The following is a 24039-nucleotide window of genomic DNA, read 5'->3' as shown; positions in this document are numbered from 1 at the left end:
TTCGTCTAACAGACAACAGGAAGTCATCTCCGCTGTGTGAGATCTATTGGATTTGATGCTTGAAATGGGGGGATGAAAAATGCTTTGTCATCACTGCAGCAGCAACATTAAATTCGGTGACAGGATTATAAAGCACATGCAAAATCTGCCAATGGAAGTAACAACTAATACAGAGTGTTTTACTACAGATTGTCAGTAGGTTACTAGTAAATAACAGCAGGAATATGATCAGCATTAATTCGGTTGTTAAATATTCATCTTATATACTGCTGCATTGCTAGTATTTGCTACATTTTCTGCTAAAAAAGGTCAAGCTTTCAGGTTGTTTACTGAGAATAGATAATTCTCAGAGTTAATTTTATTACATTCTTCTGACCAACTGTTTATTTTTCTGGGCAATCTCACCTTTATGTGAAAATAAATTTGCGAGTGGAAAATCATAGGTTAACTACACCGGGTCAGTGAAGTGGAAAAACTCAGCCATTGAGTAAACAAACAGTGAACAGAGAGTGTGAAAAGAATAGGAATGAAATGTAAGCTATGGCTTTAATAGTGGGATTATTTCACGCTTGAGACAAGTAGTGACAAAAAAGACCCCCTGCAGAATCTGTAACTCTGGTCGAGAGGTGACTGACCTGTGCTGTTAAATGACTGCAACCATCTGTACAAACCAGACGGAGCAGGACAGTACATAGCATGAACAAAAACACTTGCAGGAACCTTTGCAATGATGACCAACAGTCAGACTCTTGCTTATTCTCTTATTCACTTATGTTTACTTTTTTTTTTTACTTTTGCCAATATTTTCCCCAATTTAGTCATGTCCAAATCCCACCCACTAGCTAGGATACTTATCACACAGTGCTACCAAGGCCATGAAAGGTGAAATGGCATGTGGTTCTTCTGAGTCACATGAAGCCAGCCAACCGCTTCTTTCTGAACTGGCACTAGTGTCACTGGACACCTGGACGTTCCTGAAGGTGAACGCATTGGAAAGGGACCATCAACCCCCGTCACTGGGGATTGAACCAGTGATCTTCTGATGATTGGTCCAAGCCCCCATTGTTTTACTTTTGGACCATATTAAAACAATATGTCATTTGTAACCCTGTCAAATCTTTATGCACCATCTGAGTTAAACTGCATGAGCAAGGCATGAGCAAGGCTGCACTGCCGCTCTTTCTCATATTCCGTCCTTTTACATTTATTTTCTTCTCTCCAGCAGTTCTTTTCCACTTTCTTATGTTAATTCATCTTATCCCATATCTCTCTCTACCACCCCTTCTTTCTCTACCACTTTCACTATGTCTCGCACTCAGGCTGAGATGAAAAATGATCTCTCATTAACTATTTACTGCAGGGCTTCCCCTCCTGAAACAGCTCGATCCTAAGCTTGTCTGAGGCGTCCGCCCCCACACGATCAGCCTCGGCTAGCTGCAGTCCCACCGAAACAGACCTCCAGAAGGCTCTTCGTCTGGTAGAGCACCCTCAGCCTTTCTCCAGCCAATCAGAACTGTCCCTATCTCTTCCTATCGTCATTATGACATCATTACTGTTGTCATGGTTATCTGGATTGGATGGATATGCGTCATCTTTCACATCTGTTTCTAATGTCCGGCTCTATGGCGCTCTGTTGACTTCATCAGTGCACAGGCTTGTGATTCAGACAGTCTTTGTTAAAGAAAAGTGTATAATAGTAAAAATCAGGTGACATTATGGAGAGTTAGAATGGTTCCAACTACTTGGCAACCCGTACACTGCTAAAGTTACATCTAGGGCATTTTAACAGGCTTTGAATTCTCCTTCTCAAAAGCATGTTTTCATTCTTAACTATAATTAAGATATTAAAACTGTAGTGTTTAAATTCAGTAAATAGAAAAAGGGATGAGTAAATGGATGAAGGCATGAGCTGTATTTTAGATCATTAACAGAATTGAAAAAAATATACAAATTATTGACCCGGTCAGAATGACATTGATAATAGGTTCTAAATGTTGGTTTGATTCATTTTAAATGAACAACTGTTTTTACTGCACAACTGATGACTTACTGATCTGTACTTGATAATGTTGATGATAATGATAACGATAATCATAATGTGAAGTTGATTATTGACAAGTTAATAGCTTCCCAGTTACTGGGGAATAACCACAGGAAAGACTTGTTAGTTGCAGCCCTGTCAAAATCCTGTATAATTGTAAATTATAAGTTATCCTGGAAATGTAAATTGACTGATGCTGATGACTGATGATGAGAGAATAAACCGTTTTTCGTACATGAAGTCGGCAAGATTGGTTATCTACATATCTTACACACGCAGGCTTTTTTGGCATATTCAGTGATATTCACATCATGGGATTCAGCTATACTGTTGAATTTTACTCCGATTGTACAGATGTAGTGCTGGCTGTACTGGCTATACAATTTAGCGCTGCATTGTGTTTCTGTGATTGTGAGTCGGTTACATGTATACTGTTATTTTTATTATATGCAGTGCTAAGATTGTTATGTACTGAACAAGTACTGAATTTATGCCATACATTGCACATTAGTAGGCGAGGTATATGAGAGAACCATAATGCTCCTATAAACATCTAATACATTTGCTTTATCACATGGATGCAGTTTTTACCCTTCCTTTATTATTCATTATATTCAGAAAACCTCAGTATTCTAATGTTCTGTGGAAACCCCACACACATATGCTAAGCAGAGGCAGAGTTGGCAGCAGGTCCATCCTGGTATAAAAATAACCGATTTGGCAAGACACATTTTATTATATCATGCCATGCCTCTGGCATGACTCAAGCGTATTAGGGCCAGCAATGTGGGTGTGTCTTTTTCTCAATACTTGAACCCAAAAGACAGTACGTTAAGACACAAGACGGCTTGCTGTTGTGGGTGTGCTATAAACTTTATTCTATTTTTTCCCTCGGGTTTAACCTAGTCTTCCAATAAATGAAACTGTTAACGAATGTTTCCTTTGCTGTTTTATTTGTTTGCCATGTTTAATTCATATTTAACAATTTGTCATACAGTGTTACTTTGTTATTTGAAATTGATATATATGTAATTCATCGCCAAATATGCCAGTCACGATTTGTCAGCACCTGCCTTTAAAGCTAGTGATCAAGAACCATGATCAGGCAGCTTAATGCCTTCCACCTATGGGCTCTTACAACTGCAGTTGCTTGTTTGTAATATGTAAACAGATTCAAATATTAAAAAACAACTTTTTTCCATTACTTCTCAGAGTGTTTCAGCCCATCTGGGAACCAGAACATTTTGTCCATGGGTTCCACATTGGCCCCACATATGGATGCCCACCAGGGTCAGTGATGGGGCCTAGATGAGGCTCAAGTGAGATTAGGGTGGGCTGTAACGATGGGGCCTATTTGGGAATCCCCACTGGGTACCAGTAACAGCATATGTGCAAACCCACACAGAGCTCATGTCTACCTGAAACCCTCCAAGCCCACGTTCTACCCATGTGAGCCCCACATGATCGTGTTGGCTGGGTCATTGTTTGATATGATTCAGTTAATCTTTTTTACCGTTTGCCTTCAAATCATCAGTGTATTTGATAACAGCCAGAGAAAAAGTAAATAAATAAGCAAGCAAGCAGATAAAATGACTTGTCATAAAGAATCTTTGAAACATATATCATGCACTCATGCCCATTCTAAACTCTCTAAGCAACATTCACTGAGTTAGAATCACTTGTTCTGATTTGGTGTTATTTCCTCAAGTAATATCTAGTGAAATCACTAGATTACATTGATAATGTGCAGTATCTTTATATAACCATGTCTGACCTTTAAGAGTCAGATCAGATTGATGCCACAGGGTGCAGCTGTATATGTGGGACTATTTGTTTTAGTAAATAAGATTACACTAATAGAGACCTCCATCTCTCACTCTTGCATGCCAGCCTCTCTTTCACTGTGTAGGTAAAATGTTATTGATTTATTTAATGCACCATGCACATATGTATGTGTGTGTATAAGCGGGATGGGGAGACATAAAGCAATGGAGAATCAAATAGATGGAACCTTTCTCATTAGATAACGACCCAACGAAAAGAGCATATGTCTAGTCTCAGCTTATGATCTCTGCCCCTCTGACCTTTTACACAATGCTACGCATTTCAGAAAAGGGCATTTAAAGCTGCCCCTCTGATATTTATCAATGCCTGGTGTGTGTATGTTTGTGTGTGTTTAAGGAATGTGTACACTCATTGTTAAAGTGGCTGGTAATGCAGTTAGTACACATTTTGTACCCTTTATGTTCATTCCTTTATGTTTTTGCAACTGTAAAAGATGCAGCCAGAACTTTCAATTTATAAACACATCATTTAGTAGATGGGAATATTAAACACAGACATGATACATGATACATGATATGTGAACATAGAACAACTCATTTACTGAAGCATAGCTGAACATTTTCTTTTAATAAATGACATTTGTATTTAATGAACTTCAGAGAAGTAGCATGTTTAGGTAATACTGGGCTACTTTGCATTTATTCATTTTACTGCTATTCTAAGCCAACAGGAAATTAATTACAATTATCTATAATGTTAAGATGGGTATATGTAGTTCCACTTTCTACACTTCAAAAAATGTTCATGTATTGGCATTGCATGTAAACATATGTTTAGATTCATATCAGTACATCCCTAATATAAAAATGGCAGTACTCTTAGCTACAATTAACTGAATAAAATATGAATCTCTTGTAAATATTATATTTGTGAATATCAATATATTGTGAATATTGTTGGTATATAAATAACATTTAAAGACTGCATGTCTCATTTCATTTTAGTCCTGTTTATTTTGGATCTAGTTCAGCAAATTTAGAAACAGATGTCACTGACATTTGTCATGCTTTAACAGAGGTTTCCATATGTACCACAAGTGCACTTTGACCTGATTATAAGTCGATACCGATCTGATCCGATTCGATCTTTGTTTTTCTGTAAGCAAGAAAGCCCGACACCTTAGGTAAGATGTGCTAATACACAATAGTAAACACCAGTAAAATCACTATTTTAGTATCAGACATTCCAAAGCAGATTTTTTAAATGACTGTTTTAAACTCTATAGCGTTTAATATCTTATAGTCTAGAATGATTGATCTACCTGACCAATCCGCTCCCAGGTCCTTTACAACTCTGTTATCAAATCACTTAGTGTGTGAGCTTTGCCTTCTCCTTGGTTATGAATGCGTCACCCAGAGCTGGTTTAGAACCCAAGAGAGGAACATGGTTCTTTTGCTGGTAGAACAGAGCATTTCGACCATACTTTCGTTTTCCACAATAAAGACAGGATGGGAGTAATGGGAGTAATTCTTCCCAAATGGATATAACAGAATAAAATATTTTAGTTGTTGCACAACTACAACCAAACTGTGTGGTTTTGGCAGTTTTAACAAAAACATTTAATGGAAGATTGAAACGTTTACATCATCCTCTTCTGACATTTTAACTTGTTGTTTGCTGCATCACATTAACAGCGAGGCTTGCAGCACTTACATTCTGCTGTTGAAATGTACACAATATAACTTCAGCATTTTTTAAGGTGGAATAGAGAGTTAGAATTAGAAGACACCTTAAGCTTTTGTTGTGGTTGCTAACTGGTACTGTCACCGCACTTATTAGTTAAAATAAAGCTCTGTTTTGTTTTACTCAGTGAAATAATGTCATAAATAAACTCTGTCTATGGTAGTTCTAGAAATGAGAAGTCTGTCTGCAGAAGCTAAGGATCATGTCTATTAATGGTGCCTAGAGGACACCAAATGGCACTTTTATTGCAGTAAACCCAAGGCTCATTTTGCCCACCCTCACACTCATTACATCAAATAAATGCCACATCAGTGAGGCATCAAATTTTTATAGAAAAAAATGGTGGCCATTCCTACAGGGAACAGCAGAAAGAGGTTAAAGTGGAACATCTACAATTCTGTTTGAAATAAATGTGTGGAGCTGGTGTTGATATCTAGCTAGGTTTTTAGAAAGTCCACTCTGTACTTCATTTCTGAGAACAGAGCAGTCACCAGTTGAAACTATGTAAATGTTTCCTTTTGTCTTTCTCTAGGACTTGTTGAAAGTTGCTTTGTATTCTCCATCTGTCTCACTCTGCATCCTTTCACTGTCCCTCACTCTCTCTGTTGTGTGTGGAGCGTGATAATGCATTCGGAAGCGCTCTGATGAGATCAATTAAATATCCGCTGTTGCAATAGCATTGATTTATCCTCTCCTTCTGTCTTTCTGTTTCTGTTTTCTTTTTTCTGTTTCGTAAGTGTACTTTGAGAGGGAATATAAATCCGGCGATTTTCTTTGGCTTTTAGAAACACTTAAACAGAACTTGTTTTTTTTTTTTAAACAGATGTTTGCCTTATTGAACTGCATTTTCACAAAGGATAAGGTCCCTTTCTGGGTCTCTGATGCTTGTTAACTCTACTTTTCAAAGTCATGACCCATTCAAAGCAAGTCTGTGATGATTACCCTAATACATTTAAATACTCAAGTTTAGAAACATTTAGAAAAAAAAATATTCCGGATGTTCTGTTGCAGATTTTTTGCCCCAGTCCTAGTTACTTGTATATGATGAGTATCAGCTGAGACCAATCAGTTCTTGGTGTTTTTATGAATAATACAACCACTTGTAAGTTGTGCTGCTAATTAATTCTGAAGTAAAATCATTACAGTAAGTTTTAGATAATTAGTTTAAAATAATGTGACATTCTGGACTGATTTATTCTGTTCTGTTAACCTTTTTAAAATGACCCTTTTATAGTATGTTTAATATGGTATAATGCAGTCTGACTGACCTCCCTGATTCAGCTCCCCGTTACCTTAAAACATTGCAGTGAAATCCCTTTATGTGTGATGTGTGTGTGTGTATATTTTGTTTTACACATTCTAAACTAATACCTGTTGTAGTGTGGTCACTGCAATTTTATTTGGTTGTTTATAATGTGTGCATTAGCTTACTGCTGTTGATTTTGAATGCACTGTTAGTGCTGTTTTAAAACCAAAGAAAGACATGCATTACTTGCGCAGAGCATTAAACAGGGAGTCTCTGCAATAGCTTGGTTTCTAAATAGTCAAAATTCAAGAGTAGTTTAGCTAAGCAATGCGGCAGAGGGCAGCCATTCATGCTGGTTACAGGGCTTAAATCCATTGCTTGCTTTCATTCACGAGGCTACATTTACATTTACATTTATGGCATTTAGCAGACGCTCTTATCCAGAGCGACTTCCAAGGTTACTCGTATTACAGGGGTGGGCCAATGTAGTGTTAGGAGTCTTGCCCAGGGACTCTTATTGGTGTAGCGCAGCATAGTCACCCAGACCGGGAATTGAACCCTGGTCTCCCACATGGGGTTGTTGTAACGCAATGGTAGGTGGTGGTGTTATCTGTTGCGCCACACCAACCACAGTTCTACTCACAGTTCTATCTGGCTATCTCTGGTATGAAGGGGGGTTTACTGATCTAGGCCATTTTATGAATACAGCTCTGAAAAACATTAGTCTGTAACTTTTTAGCCAAGCACCTCACGCCTCCAGACTGAGAACAGCTGGCTTGTAACAGTGTGTGCTTTTGGAGATGATTGATATTTAGTCCACTTATGGATTTAGGATGAATAACACATGTCTTATAAGAATACAATTTACTGCAGTTATATCATTCTTTGGAACATGTGTTGCAAGTATATTCTTAACCAAGAGCACAACCCTGTTGGTTGTACCTATTTTAACTGAGCATGCCAGATTAGTGCTGACTTTTTTCTATGGATTAGTTCAGTTCCACCACTAGCTTACACGATTTACCACTAATGAAGGATTAACTGGATAAGATAAACAAGATATTAGATAGTAACTGTAGATACTGGGCTTCCTCAAGGAGAACTTAATTAGTTATTAAGCTCATACAGTCACACACATCAAATTAAAATGAATTGTTTATTAGTTTGTTTGTAATTGTAAATGTAATTTAAATATGTTAGTGTTATTTTGCATGAATAAACACTCACTGCCAAGGTTTTGTCATGCACAAATGTAGTGTAAAAAGGGCAACTTTACAGCAGGTAGAAAAAAACTTCTCAACTTTCATTAACATACTGGAATGTAAAATTCCAGCTCATTTTGAAGCATTTCTCCAACTTAGGGCAGCACCTAATTTTTTTTTTAATAATGGATTAATCTAACAACTAGTTTTTAGATTACTCCAATGGGAGTGTGTTAGGAATAAAAATTATGAAAAAAATCCTTTAATATTGCAATATTCATTTTATTGTTTTTTATTAAACACATAGTATGCACTTAAGGGCACTATTCTGTAATAAAACATACTTTAGTCTTAACAGCTTTATAGTCAAACATAAAATCTCAACCACAAGAGATTAAATAATTAAATAAAAGGAACTATCTAAGAAAATAAAAAAAACAATGTACAAAACAAGTCACTTCCCGGATGAACACTAGAGCAAGTTTTACAGTCCAAAATAAAATTATTTTACAGTATTTTTTTTATATTTTTGAGTAATGCTGTTTTTTTGTTTTGTTTTGTTTTGATTTTTACTAAAACTAGTACAATCTTAAAAAATAATCTCAATAAACACAAGAGCAAAAGAACACAACGGGCTCTCGAATTGATGACCCTGCGCTGTGGGGGATAAAAGCATGAGGAAAATGCATGGCCAACCTACACCTAATTTATTAAAGGGTAAACACGTGATCTATACATGGTTAAAAAGACTAAAAGACTGCACTTAGACTGGTCTTTTAGAGGCACAAATATCACGTAGCCTACATACCTCACGGACAAGAAATTTGACATTTTATGGACTATATATGATTGATGATTAAGAAATGGTTAGCAGTGCGACTTCTGTGTGAAATACTCCCACACTTTCGATGCACACAGGTGGTGGCCATCTTTGCGACGCATCGATGCATGTTATGCAAGTCACAGTAATTTCGGAATGTATTACGTCAATTACGTCGATGCCAGCCCCAGCCCTACACCAATCTAAAGAACAACTGCCAGATTCACATTACTAAAAAGCTAAAATGGAGACATTCCAGCTTTTATTTTTTTCTAGTAATATCTTTAAGAATCTTTTAGTGAAGTCAGTGACATCTTATGTTCATAGTGTGGTATTTTCATTTACTAGTGATTAATTGTCAAAGCACTTGGCAGATTAGCGACTTATTATTAAAGTAGTGACTGTCCTTGTGTAGGTATATGCACTGATGTAAGCTCATTAGAAAGTTTGCCAAACAGATTGACTCTTGATCTCTAGTCTCCTGAACTTTCTAGAACAATGACCCATCTCTCACACTCTTGCTCTGTCTTTCACACGTCATCTTCAGAAAGAAGAAGGATCTCACTTCATTCCTCCTGCTTTAACTCTGACAGCGCACATTGATTTTAACAAAGGAGACCTTGTCTTCTCAGTTTGATATACGCCTTCAAACTGCTGTCAATTCACCCAAGTCATTAAGCCACACTTTTAGCATACTGCAACCTAACAGCTTATAAAACAGCTTTTAAACTCCAAAACTTTAGCCAACATTAAAAACCTGAAAATGTCAATGGATTCTTTCTTTCAGTGTACGCCTTAAGTGACCAGTTGCCACCTACCAATCCGACCATCAGACCCCCCCACCCACCACCACCCATACCAGACCAGCGGCACACCCTCCTACCACTGCTACCTGTTTAATGACCATGTTAAAACATAAATGGACTCGTAACTATCTGCCACTATTAATATCACCACTATTAACTATCTGTTGTATCTGGTTAGGTAATTTTTATCATTAATTTATAAATAGTTCTGACCAGAGGAGGATGGGTCCCGCTTGTGAGTCTTGGTTCCTCCCAAGATTTCTTTCTCCAGCTCTGAGGGAGTTTTTCTTGCCACTGTCGCTGTTGGCTTGCTCACTTTTGGGTCTTTGATCATTCCTGTCTTACATTATTTCTTCTTTTTGTCTCTGTCTTTTATTAATTACTAATTACTAATTATGTAAAGCTGCTTTGTGACGACAACAGTTGTAAAAAGCGCGATACAAATAAATCTGACTTGACTTGACTTTAGTCTCTGTATGCTTCTTTGTGATGTTTTTACAACTTTATTAAGGCTTAGGTTCAGACTATTAGCCCATCTCCCAAATCATTCAACACATCATGTATGTATAGTGTGTGGACTGTGTACGTGTGTGTGTGTATGTGAATTCATGGCTTTCTGGGTGAGATTTCACAGCTTTAGACTCCCAGTGACTTCCTGCTTGTCCTTTTGGCTTTTCCAGACCAGGGCTGACCATCTGCTACACACACACACACACACACACACAGAGCATGAGAGGAAGAGAGAGAGAGAGAGGGAGAGAGAGATCAACAGGTGGAATGTAAGTAAGAGTGGGGAAAGAGACAGAGGGAGCAAAAGGAGAGGGGAAGGGTGAGGTTATGTGATCTGTTGCTTAGCAACCAACGTTGTTCCGTCTGGAGGATGTCACAATTTTCTAGCGAAAAGAAATTACATTGTGTCAGAGGTACAGGTGACTGAACCACACACACACACACGCACACACACACACACACACTAGACTTTCCTAGCTAATATCTAAAGGTTCTTCTTGACACACAGTGGCTATTGAAATACACGCTCCTTCTTTTGTGCCACCCATTTCCATAAATACACAAACACGCTTACACACACACACCCACACAAACACACTCTCACACATCGCTCTGTAATTAGTCTCAGATTGTGTGTGCAGCTGGTTCTCCTTTGTCACTGAGGGTCTTTGGTGTAAACAGAATGCGTGTGTGCGTGTGGCTGTCTGTTACTTGGTGTTGACAGCTGATTGGGCCAGAATGGCCTTTGCTGTCTATCTTTCTCACTTTCCCCTCATCTCCCTCTCTTATTCTCTTCCATAATCACGTCTTATTTCTCACCTCCAACATGAACCCATCCAGCTCCAGCTGAGTCACTTTTAGAGGAAAACAAAATGCAAAAATAGAATGGAGAGACTCAAAGGGGAGAAATAAAGAAGGAACAAAGGGAGTGAGGAAGGGGAGAGAAGGGTGGGAGGAGAGAATTTTTCTTTCATAGTCTACCCCTGTTCAACTTTCACTCTGGGAGGAAGCACATTTGATACAGACAACTTTAAAACACAATCTGGTGTGATAAATGTAGACCTCTGTCTCATTTTTTATATTAAAAAAATAACCCCTGGTTAACATATTCACTTAACCTCTACTGAAGTTCCCTCTATGAAGAAACGTGCAGTTGGTCAGTGTACTTTAAGCAATGGTGATATCCACAATATGCCCAGAAAAAGGAACATTTTGTTTTATGATAACAAAATGCACCACAGTGCCATAAAATACTGTCACATTACTCGTCACTGCCTCTTCAATCAAATGAGGTGGTTTGTTCTTTCGTTTATAAAAAGCTGACTGTGTAAGATTATAGAACAAACTGGAATGTTTGTAAACCTACAGCTTGGTTGTACAGCCAGGCTAACAATCCAATCCTAATCTCATCCAGTTATCAGTAGAGCAGCTTATTGTATATAGCAGTAAATATGAATGAAACAGACTCAACCTGTTTCTGAACTAGTAGGGGCGCTGGTACATTCAGGAGTACCAGTAACAGATACCAGATTTATATGACTAGTTCAGAGCTTCTTCAAAAATTGACAGGTTTTATGGGGTGTTTCTGTGGTTCATGGACGCTCAAGGCTCATTGATAAGATCCGTTGAGGTTCCACCCCACAACTTATAGGACTTGAGGGAACTACTTTTAACATCTTGGTGCCATACACCTTGTAGAGTTCATGCCTTGAGGAGCTGTTTTGGTGTCATAAGAATAAACTACATAGTATTAGACAGGAGGCTTTAATGTTGAGGAAATGGAAATCTTGTGAGTAATTAGATATGCAAAAACTATGCTATTAACTAAACTATTAAACACTGCTATATTATAATATTTATTCATTATTCATATGACAAAACATTAAAAAGTCGCTGCATTTAGTCCTCCTTCCGTGGTCTGTGGTTGCTTGGCAACAGTAACATACTCTCAACAGTAACATTGTCGAATAAGGAATGTTTAGGCACCCATATCCGTGGTAACGACTACATACCATAACATACAGCCTCTAAACTGCATCTAAACTGTTAGCATGTGGATGTCTTCCAACATAAACAACTTTCTATTATGAAAACTGAATGGAAAATATGATAAAACAGAAACCTAGGATTTTTTTATTCTATATTGTTTATTAAGACAATATAGAATGTGTGTTTCTGTTCTGTGTAGCCTGGTGGTTTACAGCGTTCAAGAATGAACAAGGGCAATGTTTCTCTGTCTCTAATGTTGGGGTTACTCTAGGAAAAATCATTCATCTGCTCATCTAGTTCATCTGCTGGTAAAAATTGTGGCGGGTAATTATCGACCCTTAAGACAATGCAAGGGTTAAAAAATGTGACTTACTCCTTACAGTCAGTGTCAGTGTCAATCACAGAATGTTCATATGTATCCTTCCATGCCACATGATTTCACTTGGACAGCATGGTGTCACTGTGGCTGAATTGTCTGTCTCATGATGATAATGTATTTGCTCTCTCTTTGCAGCTGATCTCCAGCGATGCAGATGGAGCCATACAGAGAGCTGGGAGGTTCAGGGTGGAGAATGGCTCGTTAGATGAGGTAAGAAGCAAACGCACACGAAGAAGTGTTGGTACAAATGATCTGCTTTTTTCCCCTCCTGTACACCTGCAAATGCGCAGGAAAGGAAATAAAGCATTATACGAGGAGCGAAAGATGAATTAGAGAGAGGGGGGCATCTATTATTGTTCTTTTAGTAATAGATCAAAACAAGTCAGGTTCTGTGTGCGATCCAGTGCCGTCTGTGGGCATTTACATGTCACACACATGGATCAGCACAAGCAACAATCAAAGCCAAGTGGTTCAATGTTATTCAATCAGTGGAGTGTTCAGCTGCAAATGCAACACCCCTCTTTTCTCCCTCACTCTCTCTCTTTCCTTCTCAAGCACCTGACTGTAGCTATGACAACCCAGGCTGTTTTGTCCTACCAAAAGGAGAGAGGGTTGAATTGGGCGTAAGTGACCGAGAGCAAGTTTTTGGCTCAGCAATTGGTGACCCTGCCTGCAACTCTGCATTGAGGCTTAATAGCACTTTAATGGCAATTTGCATTCATAGAAGAACTCAGTGGGATTGATTATAGGCTGAATGACGAGACAGATCCATGATCAGGTGGAGGAGTCGAATGGCTTGCATGTGTCTGCGTGTGTGTGTGTGTGTGTGTGCTTGTGTTGTGCGGGGGCATAGCTCTGCACAATTAAGCTTGAATATCGACCAGAGATGTCATCAGGAAGGATTTATTGAGGCCTGAGAAGTGACATTGTGCGCATGTGTGTGTATATACCCTTCAGCATTTCAGTGGCAATCAGGAAACATCAACAACAATGGTGAAGTAATGCAGTTTGACACAGCATATGATACTTCTGAAGATGCTGGGCAGATCACATTTTCTGTGGACAGGAAATAGATGTAGAACACATTGTTTTCTATGGACTGTTGTAATCACTATGAGAATTGAGTGTCTGTTTTTACATTACACAGCAAGTGGCAATCATTGGGGCCCAAGTTAATTTAGTTTTAATAAATGTGCAATATCAAAAGGTGATTTTTGGACATGTGTATAGTTGTCCCTGTATACAAACAAACAGACAAAAAACATTAGTAACATTACTCATTAGTAGAGGTGTAATGAGACACTTGGTTTGATGAGTGGATTAGGTTGTCGCATAAACGACAAATGAGACTTAGTCTAGTGAGTGTAACTTTGTAACCTAGTCGCATGAGTTTGTTAATTTTGACAAGCAGTTAAAACATATCAGTAGTGACAGATTGTTAAAAACTGCTATACAAACACTGTCCCATAATGAGCACTAAGAGTAGGGGTGATCTTTACATAAAACATGAATATGCATACTGAATGTATGTGTGTGTTGTGTTGCTGGTCTTTTAGTATTCAGATCTTTCATGAACCTTTAGTTTTGGAAGGTTAACTGCAGTTTTCCAAAAATCTTAAGTTAAGTTAAGTTAAGAGTTATTATTTGTTTATTTGTTTATACTATTTGTTATTATACAATTTATTGTTATAATAATTAATGTGTAATTGTCAAAATGTATAATTTGTAATTAAAGGCAATGTGAAGTTTTCCATAAGTCTGAAGATATCACAGTTTGCTTATATTTTTAAATGTGAATTGTAAAAATTTGTACATATTTGAACAATTTGAACATATAAATACAAAATACAAAAATAACAAAATACATTGGAAAGTGTAATAAAGTGTCATAAAATGCAGCATTAACATGGAACTGTTACCACAGTACAAGCAAGAGTGTTTGGTGTCACAGAGTTATATGTGTGGCTTCTCTGCGGGATGTTTTTTGTAGACTATGGACTACACCCCAGGAACCTGGAGAAGAACAGATGTCCATCTGGAGAACCCAGAGTACCACACCAGATGGTTCTTCAAGTACTTCCTGGGAAAAGGTAGGATTTAGGCTGCCAACTCTGCTCTCTCTCTCGCTCTCTCTCTCTCTCTCTCTCTCTCTCTCTAATTCATTATGCAGTACAGCAACATTCCTTTAGCATTTTCTGGTCAACACAGCAGCAAAAAACAACTGCCAGTGTCAAAACAACCATTTAAATAGCTTTTCCCACCCTTACACTATGTGGACAAAGTATTGGGACACCTGCTCATTCATTGTTTCTTCTGAAACCAAGGGTAATAAAAGAGTTTATTCTAGCAGGGTAACTGTCTCTACTGCCCTGGGAAGTCTGTCTTCCAGATTTTAGAGCATTGCTGTGAGGATATGATTGCATTCAGCAACGAGGGCATTGGACATGATGCCAATAGGTTCATGTTTATTTGCTTCAGAGAGTCATATTCTATTGTTCAGGGAGTCACTTCTCTTCAGGGACTAGACAAGCTGTGTGTGCGCATTTGCACATCTGTATCAGCAACGGGTGCAACTTGAAGTAGCTGAATGCATTCATTAGAAGGGGTGCCCACAAACATTTGGACATACAGTGTACTTTTGCAGCTACGTTACTTACAGCTATACTGAATATCTTACAGCAATAGTTAGGTATAAAAATAATCAAACATGCATACACACACTCACACACGAGCAGGGGAGATAATATCGTTAAAGTCAGTCTGGCCTCTTTTGTAATAACATTGTCTATACAGTGTGTGGGAACCCTCTGCAGCAGCACTATCATTCATTATCTGTCTCTCTCTCACATACACGCAATACTGCAGCACACATTCATTGCCACTGTATGCTCAGGAAGCAGATGCCTGCATTACGTTGTCTTAATTGATTTAAATCAGTACAAATATCTTTCAGAGACGAGAGAGAGAGAGAGAGAGAGAGAGAGAGGGGGAGAGAGAGAGAGAGAGGGGGAGAGACAGAGAAGAGTATGCAACATGGGGAAGGGTGGGGACAGTGAAACAGAACAGACCCTTGTCCTGTAATTGAGTTTCAGTCTCTATTCATTTATCTTCTGTCTCCTAACCTCCACTTTGCTTTCGTCCAAAATAGCCTTGGCAAACCTTTGAGCTTTTCCCACACTTACTTTACTGTGCACATTAATATGTATGAGTACCATAAGATTATATAATTTTACCTTTTTGCAAATTGGAATAGAACTATATTTACAGTGGGCTTCACAATTTCTGGACACAATATTTGTAATTTTGCCTCAATGCACTTGGAATCAAACAATTAAGGTGCAATTGAAGTATAGATCTGCATTTTTAATTCAGGGAGTTCACAAATATTGCATTAACTGTTTTACATTGGAATTATACATGGAATTACAGCCATTCTGACAGGCTCAAAAGTGGATTGGACAAACTAAAATTGTTATAAATATAAGAAGTATTTTAATACATGGATGCTTGTCTTTTGCCAGTCACTGACTGTCTGAGGTCTAGAACTCATGGACATCATAAAACGATGACATTCCTTCCTTGATATGCTCTGCCAGCCCTTTACTCAGGGCCACCTTCAGTTGCTGCTTGTTTGTGGGTCTATTTGCCTTCAGGTTTGTCTTCAGTAAATGAAAAGATTTCTCAATTGGGATGAGGACAGGGGACTGACTGTGACACCTAAGAACACGTCAATGTCTTTGCATTAAAATGCTCTTGGGTTTCTTTCGCAGAAAGCTTTGATATAATTATGGGAATAAATCCAAGCCAGAACAAAATAGGTCTAAACTTACCCATAAACTCATGCACTGCCAGAAACAAGAGCCAGTGCTGCTACCTAGAGATAAAGATACACACATGATGCCTAGAGAGAAAAACACACATAAAAAGTGCACAACTATGTTAAATAAATATCTCTATATACCTTTAGAATTCCCTCTGCTATGTCTATCAGCAGTCAAATCATAAATAAACATGTTTAACCATGTTTGACATGCTGCCTTGAAAGTGTTCTTAACTTGACTAGAGGTTTTTTATTTATTCAGAAAAAGAATTTGTGATCATCAACTTTTTAAGAATGTACTACATTGTTCATTTGGACACTTTTAAAGTTGTTGCTATCTCTCTAATAGATTTTTTCCCAGCCTAATAATGGCCTCTTCCATATGCATCTTCACCTCTTTGGACTGCAGGTTGAGGGTTACCAAATGCAAATTCAACACTTGGAATCAACTGCAGACCTTTCATCTTCTGTCATATATTAATGAGGGAACAGGCCACACCTGGCCATGAAACTGCTTAGCAGTCAATTTTAATTACTTAATTACTTTTAAGCCTGTGAGAATCTTGTAAAAATACAAAAATGGTCACTGTCCAAATATGAATTGACTTAACAGCATATGTTCATGTGTCTAGCTACACATTTGTCTGGCCAAGTGATTTCTCATGTGTATTTCTTTATATTTTCTTATAGTCCATCAGAACTATGTTGGTGTGGACGCAGAGAAGAACCCATTTTACCTTTCTGTGGTTCTCTCAGACCAGAACAACCAGAGAGTTCCCCAGTACAGAGCCATTCTTTGGCGCAAGACGGTAAGAGAAAGAGTGTGTGTGCGTGTGTCTGTGTCTTTTCTAGTCATCCTGGCCAGTCAGTCGAGTAGTCTATTTAATGACGTCAGTAGAGGTTGATGTGTTAAGACTCACTATTCAAACACTGACACACACATGCCCACCTGTCCAAACGTTTTAGGCTCCTTAATAAATTATTTTAAAGGATTTATCTGGTAATATATCATTTTGCTTAAAAAAAATTATAATTCGGTCACTGTCACACACCTTTTTGATGTGAATCTCATACCTAAGAACATAAAGTGAAGTGAACGGTCTTAGTGTTTTAGACTAAAAAAGTGTTTTCAGGCACATTTAGGCAAGTATGGCGGGCCTGTTTTTTCCCCACCTGTTTTTCAGTGTGTGACAACACCAATCAGTGAGCTTTCACAGAGCCCCCACCCTGTGGCTCTCTTAAATGAACATGAATAAATTAGCTATTTTGGCCATATACTAGATAGACACAGAACAGAAATGTGATCGAAGATCTGATGAATATATGAAAATGTAAACACAATGGAAAGATATTGGTCTCTATATTAATTGTTGTCACGAAAAAAAAGAATCCTATAACTTTTCGCAACTTCTAACATCTATTAAGTGTCAGCCTAGTTACAATGTTTCTGATATGTGTCTTTGTTTTCTTTTTCTGAAGGGTACTCTTAAGATTAGCCTCCCCTACAGCCCTACAAAAACACTATCAGTCAAATCCATATTAAGGTAAGGAATACACTTCTACAGAATAATGGTGAGACATTGGTTCAGTGGATAATGAACACCACATATTTGATCTGCCACAATGCACAGGTTTGTAAGACAGAAAACATTGATTACCGATACTACAACTCAGTTTATGTTCTCTTTTACTGTTTTTTTCTCTTCTCTACTTTTCTCTCCAGTGCCATGAACATGGAGCGTTTTGAGAAGGGCCCTAGAGAAATCCTCAACCCAGAGATCCAAAAGGTGCGAGTCACACCTATCATCTGTTCCTTCCTCAGAGCTTCGTCTGGGAGTTTCATTCAGCATTCTGGTCTTTCTGTCCTGTCTGTCCCATACTCCAGAGAGCATTGTTTGAGATAATGAATCTTCTATGCATATGGCGGAGCTAATGACATGCTGATTAATGGTCTTATCTATTCTGTTTTTAATTCCATTCAGGACCTACTGGTGCTAGAAGAGCAGGAGGTAATGTTGGGACTGAAATAAAATTACAACTATTTACATATTTTGAACTAATTATGTGATAATGTAGCATATCACACAGAATCCTCCATATCTGTAACCATAGGGCAGTGTAAACTTCAAATTTGGAGTGCTCTTTGCCAAAGATGGTCAGTTGACAGATGACGAAATGTTCAGTAACGGTGAGCACAATTCTGCAGCCCTAATATGTCAACATTTCATAATAAACAGCTGTCACACAGCTATGTTAAGTGAATGCATAACATGCTATGTTAAAATGTGTTATGTCTAATTTGCAATGTTACTGTTTTTTTTTTATCTTGTGAACAGAGACTGGAAGTGAAAACTTTGATAAGTTCTTAAATCTGCTTGGCGACACAATCTGTCTGCAAGGCTGGGCTGGGTATAGAGGAGGCCTTGACACTAAGAGTAAGATCTACGGTCATGTGCACACATATGGCGCTTGCACACACACCCATACACACACAATTACAAACAACCGGTAATAAAGCCTATGAAAAATTTTTACATTTTTGACACATTTAAAGTTCTGCTTTTTAATACCTCTCTTTCTCTCAATAGATGACACTACAGGAATACACTCCATCTATACAGTTTATCAGGGTCATGAGCTCATGTTTCATGTATCTACCATGTTACCTTACTCTAAAGAGAATAAGCAACAGGTGGGTATATACATGCATACACACACAGACGCATGGTAGGCAAGATTGGAACAATATTATAGCACAATACTTGACTTTTTTTTTAATAAACAATATGCATCATAATATATTGTGAGTTTTGGAAAGTAGGCCTGTCACGATAATGTCACAATATCGTACAATATATGAACATCACCTCGATCATTTTTGCTGACCTTTGTTGACTGCGTTTACTTGAGTATTTTTTAGCAGAATGTACATTTTAGCCAATCGTACTGTTCTGTTTTTTTGTCTGCTCTGTCGGAAATAACAAGCGTCACAGAAGAGTTCCAGACATTCAGAACCAATGCTTTTGATTTTGCTGCCTGTTTTTGTCAGTTTTTTTAACATGTCTGCCTCAAACTTAGCCAGAGCTAAGTGTAAAATGTGTACAACTAATGAGCCTGTTGGGATCATTTAATCTGCAAAAACAGTTTCGATTTGCTAGAGAGCATACATTTTGAACTCTGGAGCAATGGAAGAAGGTCATGTGGTCTAATGAGTTCAGATTTATCCTGTTCCAGAGTGATGGGCGCATCAGGGTAAGAAGAGAGGTGGCTGAAGTGATGCACCTATCATAGTGCCTACCATGCTAGTCTGTTGGGGCAGTGCTTTGCATCAGTTGGTCAGGTCTAGGTTCAGCAACGTTATGTGCCGAAAAATAATTAGGTCTGCTGACTACCTGAATATACTGAACAACCAGGTTATTCTATCAATGGATGCAGCATTTTCACCCATGAATTGGCCAGAGTCCAGACCTAAGCCCCATTGAGAATCTTTGGGATGATTCTCCCAAAGATGGGGATGTGCTGGAGAAGACTTTGCGCAGTGGTCCAAATCTCCCATCATCAATGCAACTCTGGACAGAAATAAATGTTGTGACATTGCAGAAGCAATGTGATTTTTTTTGGCCAGACAGCGTGTATATACACACACATTGGTAGAAATTGAAGATGCCACATATGCCATTCCAAAGCCAAAGATATCATCACTCTTCTATCTCTGTCCCTCCTCTGCCCCTTCCCTCTCCTGTTGCTGCTTCCCCCCTTTAAGGAGAGGGCAAATTTTGTCAAAATTGTCAAACATTGTAACAGTGTTTCCATACAAAATGCAGTAATTTGTCTTATTTTGTCCTTCAAGCATCTGTTTTGTCTTTCACCTTTCTATTTCTGTTTCTTCTTTTCCCCTCCCCCCTAACATCATCTTAATGCTTCAATTAGGAGACTCTAGTTTCTTTACACATATTTGAAATTAAAGTTATCTTGACTGATAATGTGCTAAACTTCATTAGATACTGCACCATATTTCCTGCAATGTTTGAGGAGGGATGCTATTTATTTTACTTACTTGTGTGTGAGAGAACAGTTGATCCAAATCAAGAGAACATTTGCAGCTTTAGTAAAGGTAATTATCTGTTTAGAATATTCAGGATCACACTTGGGCAGTTCTTGTGTAATGCCCTGTCATTTCTATTACTTCTTAACTAATCCACAAAGAAATGAAAGCAATGCGCTCAACCAAACCACAAGCCAAGATCTTGTTGACATGTTAAGTAATTGGCTGGCTGGGTAAAAAGAATAAAAATGATTGGCTTGGCCTGTTCCTGGAATCCATTAACTTATGAGATTGGATCAAAGATGACAGCGCACCCGTAGTTGTTTCAGCAGTTGTTGTAAAAAGGTAATATAATGTCTTTTTTGTGGCTTTGCGTGAGCTTTTTGAAGGATAAAGTGTTTAAAAGGTAAATGAATTCTTAAATGCTCAGGCGGTCCAAATGTTTCCAAATGATACACAGCAAAACCATTGTTTGCACCAGCATTGCAACCATTTGCCAATGGAGAGAGTGGTGCAATTTAATGCCATGCTAATTAGGGCTCAGAACTGTTTTTTTTTTTTTTTTTGTCACTCTGTTTTTCTGCATTGTTGCTGCGCTCAAAGTTCAATCAAATTGAATTGAACTTTGAAAACTGAACTTTGACCCAGTTTGCCACTGACCTTTCTGAAGCACAGCGAATGAGACAACTGGTTACATGTGACATGGTAGAAGCCTCTCGCCATTTCTCCTCATAACAAGCGTTTTGTTTTTTGTTTGTAAACTCATGTTTTGACAAACTGAATGTGAAAATACTGTCAGAAAGCTGGGCTTTAAACTGGTTTCTAATCTATAAGAACATGTGCTCATGACTCAATTGTAGCAATGAGCAAAGTTGAAGTGTGAGCCTAGTCGTCGCATTGAGTGAAGCACAAAGCACTTATCATCTGAAAGCACTTTAAATAAGGTTGACTATAATGACTGCTAAAAATGAACTGTTAATAAAGATTCTGTGTTTTTGTTAATGTCAGCTTCCTCAAACAAGAACAAATATACGTGCTGTCTTGCTGAACATCTCTGTTGCTAGACAAGTATAATAACCCTGGCGTCCACCTCCGTTCACTTAAAATCCTTAAAATAAGCATTAAGTAAGTAGATCTGACTACCAGTGTTTTAATAAACAAGCACTATAATAAAAATGGAAACAAAGAACAATAATAGTAAAAACAAATATATACTTGTATATATATATATATAATATATGTCAAAATACATAAAACAGAGAAAACAGAAATTAAAATGAATTAAAATCACATATGCATACAAATGCTTTTGGCAAAACAAATGCAACAAAAGGATAAACCACATCTGTATCCTAAATTGTTTTGTACTCAGCAGTAGTTTTTACATATTTGCATTCAGTCTCTTAGTTGTGTATAACTTTGTAACATTTTGTCTGTACAAAGTTTCTTTTTTGGCTCTCAGTATTAGACTAGATTTGTTTACTAATTTAGGAAATATTTACATGACGTGTGTACTTTGTCTAGATTATGGAGATCGCACACTAAACAAATGGATGGCAGTATAACGGCTAATCCTGAAAATCCTTTCAACAAGGAAATACTGCCAGTTATTTTTATTATCTGAGTGCTAGTTTTCATTTCCAGCTTTTTGCTACCTCTCTTTCACTCTCCAGCTTAGATCAGATGTCAGTATGAGAGTATGAGTGTAGTCCTTGAGCTACCTGTGGAAATGTTCACAATGGCTGGATTTTCAAAGCATCTGCTCTCACTCAAGGCCTTAGCTCACCCCAACAGAGTACCACTTGAACTCTTGCTATCAGTCTACATTTACCAATACAAACTGTGAAAAGAGCATATGGTACACATACACACACACACACACACATACAGTGCATTTACCTTGACCAAGCATGAACAGAATGCAGTTAAACAGATAACTTCCGTTTGAGATTGAGAATATTAAGGACTACAAAATAGAGACAAAGGGTGATGTTCTGCAAGGAAACTCATATGCAATGGGAATTAGTAATTTAGCTAAGCAGGTTAGCTATTTCCATAAAACCAAGCATATAACAATATCATAGATATATTGTTATTATCATTATAATTGTTGGCTGGAGGTCATGTATTGTAAGAGTTACGCATTTTTGTAATGAAGTCTAAAACTATGGAGTTCAGAATCTGGGTTAAATGCCCAAACACATACATTCACAGTGAATTAACTGGAACACTAGAAAAGTATTTCTGAAGTAAATACATAATGTTACATTTTTTCTATGACTGCTTATATTGGCAGGCATTGATTTAATTTGTTTCTGGACATTCTCAGGTGGAAAGGAAAAGACACATTGGGAATGACATCGTCACCATCGTATTCCAGGAAGGAGATGATGCCTCGCCATCCTTCAAACCCTCAATGATCCGATCTCATTTCACACGTATCCTTCATTTTAAAAAGAAAATATAGTGATCACTAAAATACATTTCTATATGATTCTGTAACTGCAGTATGTATGTATATTTTATATCCCCTTAACTCACATCAAAGATATTTTTGCCTTAGTTAGATATAACAGTCAGAATGACAGCTATAGGTATGGAGTCATTTCATTTTAAGCATGTTCTAGACATGTTCTAGACAGATACAACATTTAGTTGTATCTGTTACTCTGATTTTATTTCATATAGTGGTTTTAATATCCTTGATGTTTGCAGGTTGAAAATTTTCTCAGAGGAAAGTGTGCCGCTGTTTGGTCCTCCTCTCCCTTCCCCACCAGTGTTCACAGACCATCAGGAGTTCAGGGACTTTTTACTAGTCAAACGTTAGTCTACACATTTTGTTTCACATCATAATTGTTGCAAAACAGCATTAGCTATTAAATACATATGAAAGATTAACCACTGCGATAACATAATGCATCTCTCTCTCTCTCTCTCTCTTTCGCTCTCTTCATCCCTCTCTTCATCCCTCATCAGTAATAAATGGAGAGAAAGCCACTCTTGAAACCCCTACGTTTGCTCAGAAACGTCAGCGAACTCTCGACATGCTGATTAGGTCTCTGTACCAAGACCTTATGCCAGACTTGCACAAGGTACACACACACACAGGCACACACTAATTATCTACTGGAATTGTCACTTTTTCCTTAGTGTCTTGTTCTAAGGCACAGCAGATGTTGTTTTATAGATCCTTGTTATCTTGCTTCTTCTCCTGTAATAAATCACTCTTTTTTCACCACACATGTTTGAAAATGTTTTGCTCTTATCTTATTTTGCCATTTTATTTTGAGTTTTTTTCTTAAGTTTGCTCTTCATGCTGTGAAAACAGGAATGCCATTTTAACAGAAATAACGGCTGCTAAATATACACCTATAAACTTGAAATTAAAATGCAGTTTACAGGTGCACACTCATACATGAGACAATTTCTAATTCACTATTCACTAATTCACTATTGTTGGTGAATCATATAAGCTGTTCATTAGATTCCTCGATTACAGACATCCACCTCTTAATATTTTGTGGGCTTATGTATTATATAATATATGATATTTCATGTCAAACAAATAACATTATGTATGTTATTTATGTAACTTATGTTGTATGTACCGATCCTGATCCAGGCATACATGACTTGATCCTCTATTGGCTATT

The 24039-nt window shown here is 37.7% G+C and overlaps 1 protein-coding gene across 5 annotated transcripts in view; it reads left to right on the top strand.

Moving 5' to 3' along the window:
- The window catches only part of garnl3 (GTPase activating Rap/RanGAP domain like 3), an 84793-nt gene that overhangs the window by 45053 nt on the left and 15701 nt on the right, over nucleotides 1-24039 (top strand). For all 5 annotated transcript variants that reach the window (XM_072674145.1, XM_072674116.1, XM_072674134.1 and 2 more), the window contains exons 3-15: nucleotides 12657-12731; nucleotides 14512-14611; nucleotides 17032-17150; nucleotides 17821-17885; nucleotides 18065-18128; nucleotides 18324-18350; nucleotides 18454-18529; nucleotides 18678-18776; nucleotides 18930-19033; nucleotides 22716-22824; nucleotides 22935-22980; nucleotides 23102-23208; nucleotides 23363-23478. In XM_072674145.1, the coding sequence (XP_072530246.1) occupies nucleotides 12657-12731; nucleotides 14512-14611; nucleotides 17032-17150; nucleotides 17821-17885; nucleotides 18065-18128; nucleotides 18324-18350; nucleotides 18454-18529; nucleotides 18678-18776; nucleotides 18930-19033; nucleotides 22716-22824; nucleotides 22935-22980; nucleotides 23102-23208; nucleotides 23363-23478 (1107 nt within the window). The remainder of the gene's footprint in view (nucleotides 1-12656; nucleotides 12732-14511; nucleotides 14612-17031; nucleotides 17151-17820; nucleotides 17886-18064; nucleotides 18129-18323; nucleotides 18351-18453; nucleotides 18530-18677; nucleotides 18777-18929; nucleotides 19034-22715; nucleotides 22825-22934; nucleotides 22981-23101; nucleotides 23209-23362; nucleotides 23479-24039) is intronic.

The sequence above is a fragment of the Salminus brasiliensis genome, chromosome 1 (assembly GCF_030463535.1).
Source record: "Salminus brasiliensis chromosome 1, fSalBra1.hap2, whole genome shotgun sequence".
Lineage (NCBI taxonomy): Eukaryota > Metazoa > Chordata > Actinopteri > Characiformes > Bryconidae > Salminus > Salminus brasiliensis.
This window is presented reverse-complemented; position numbering and strand designations above follow the sequence as displayed.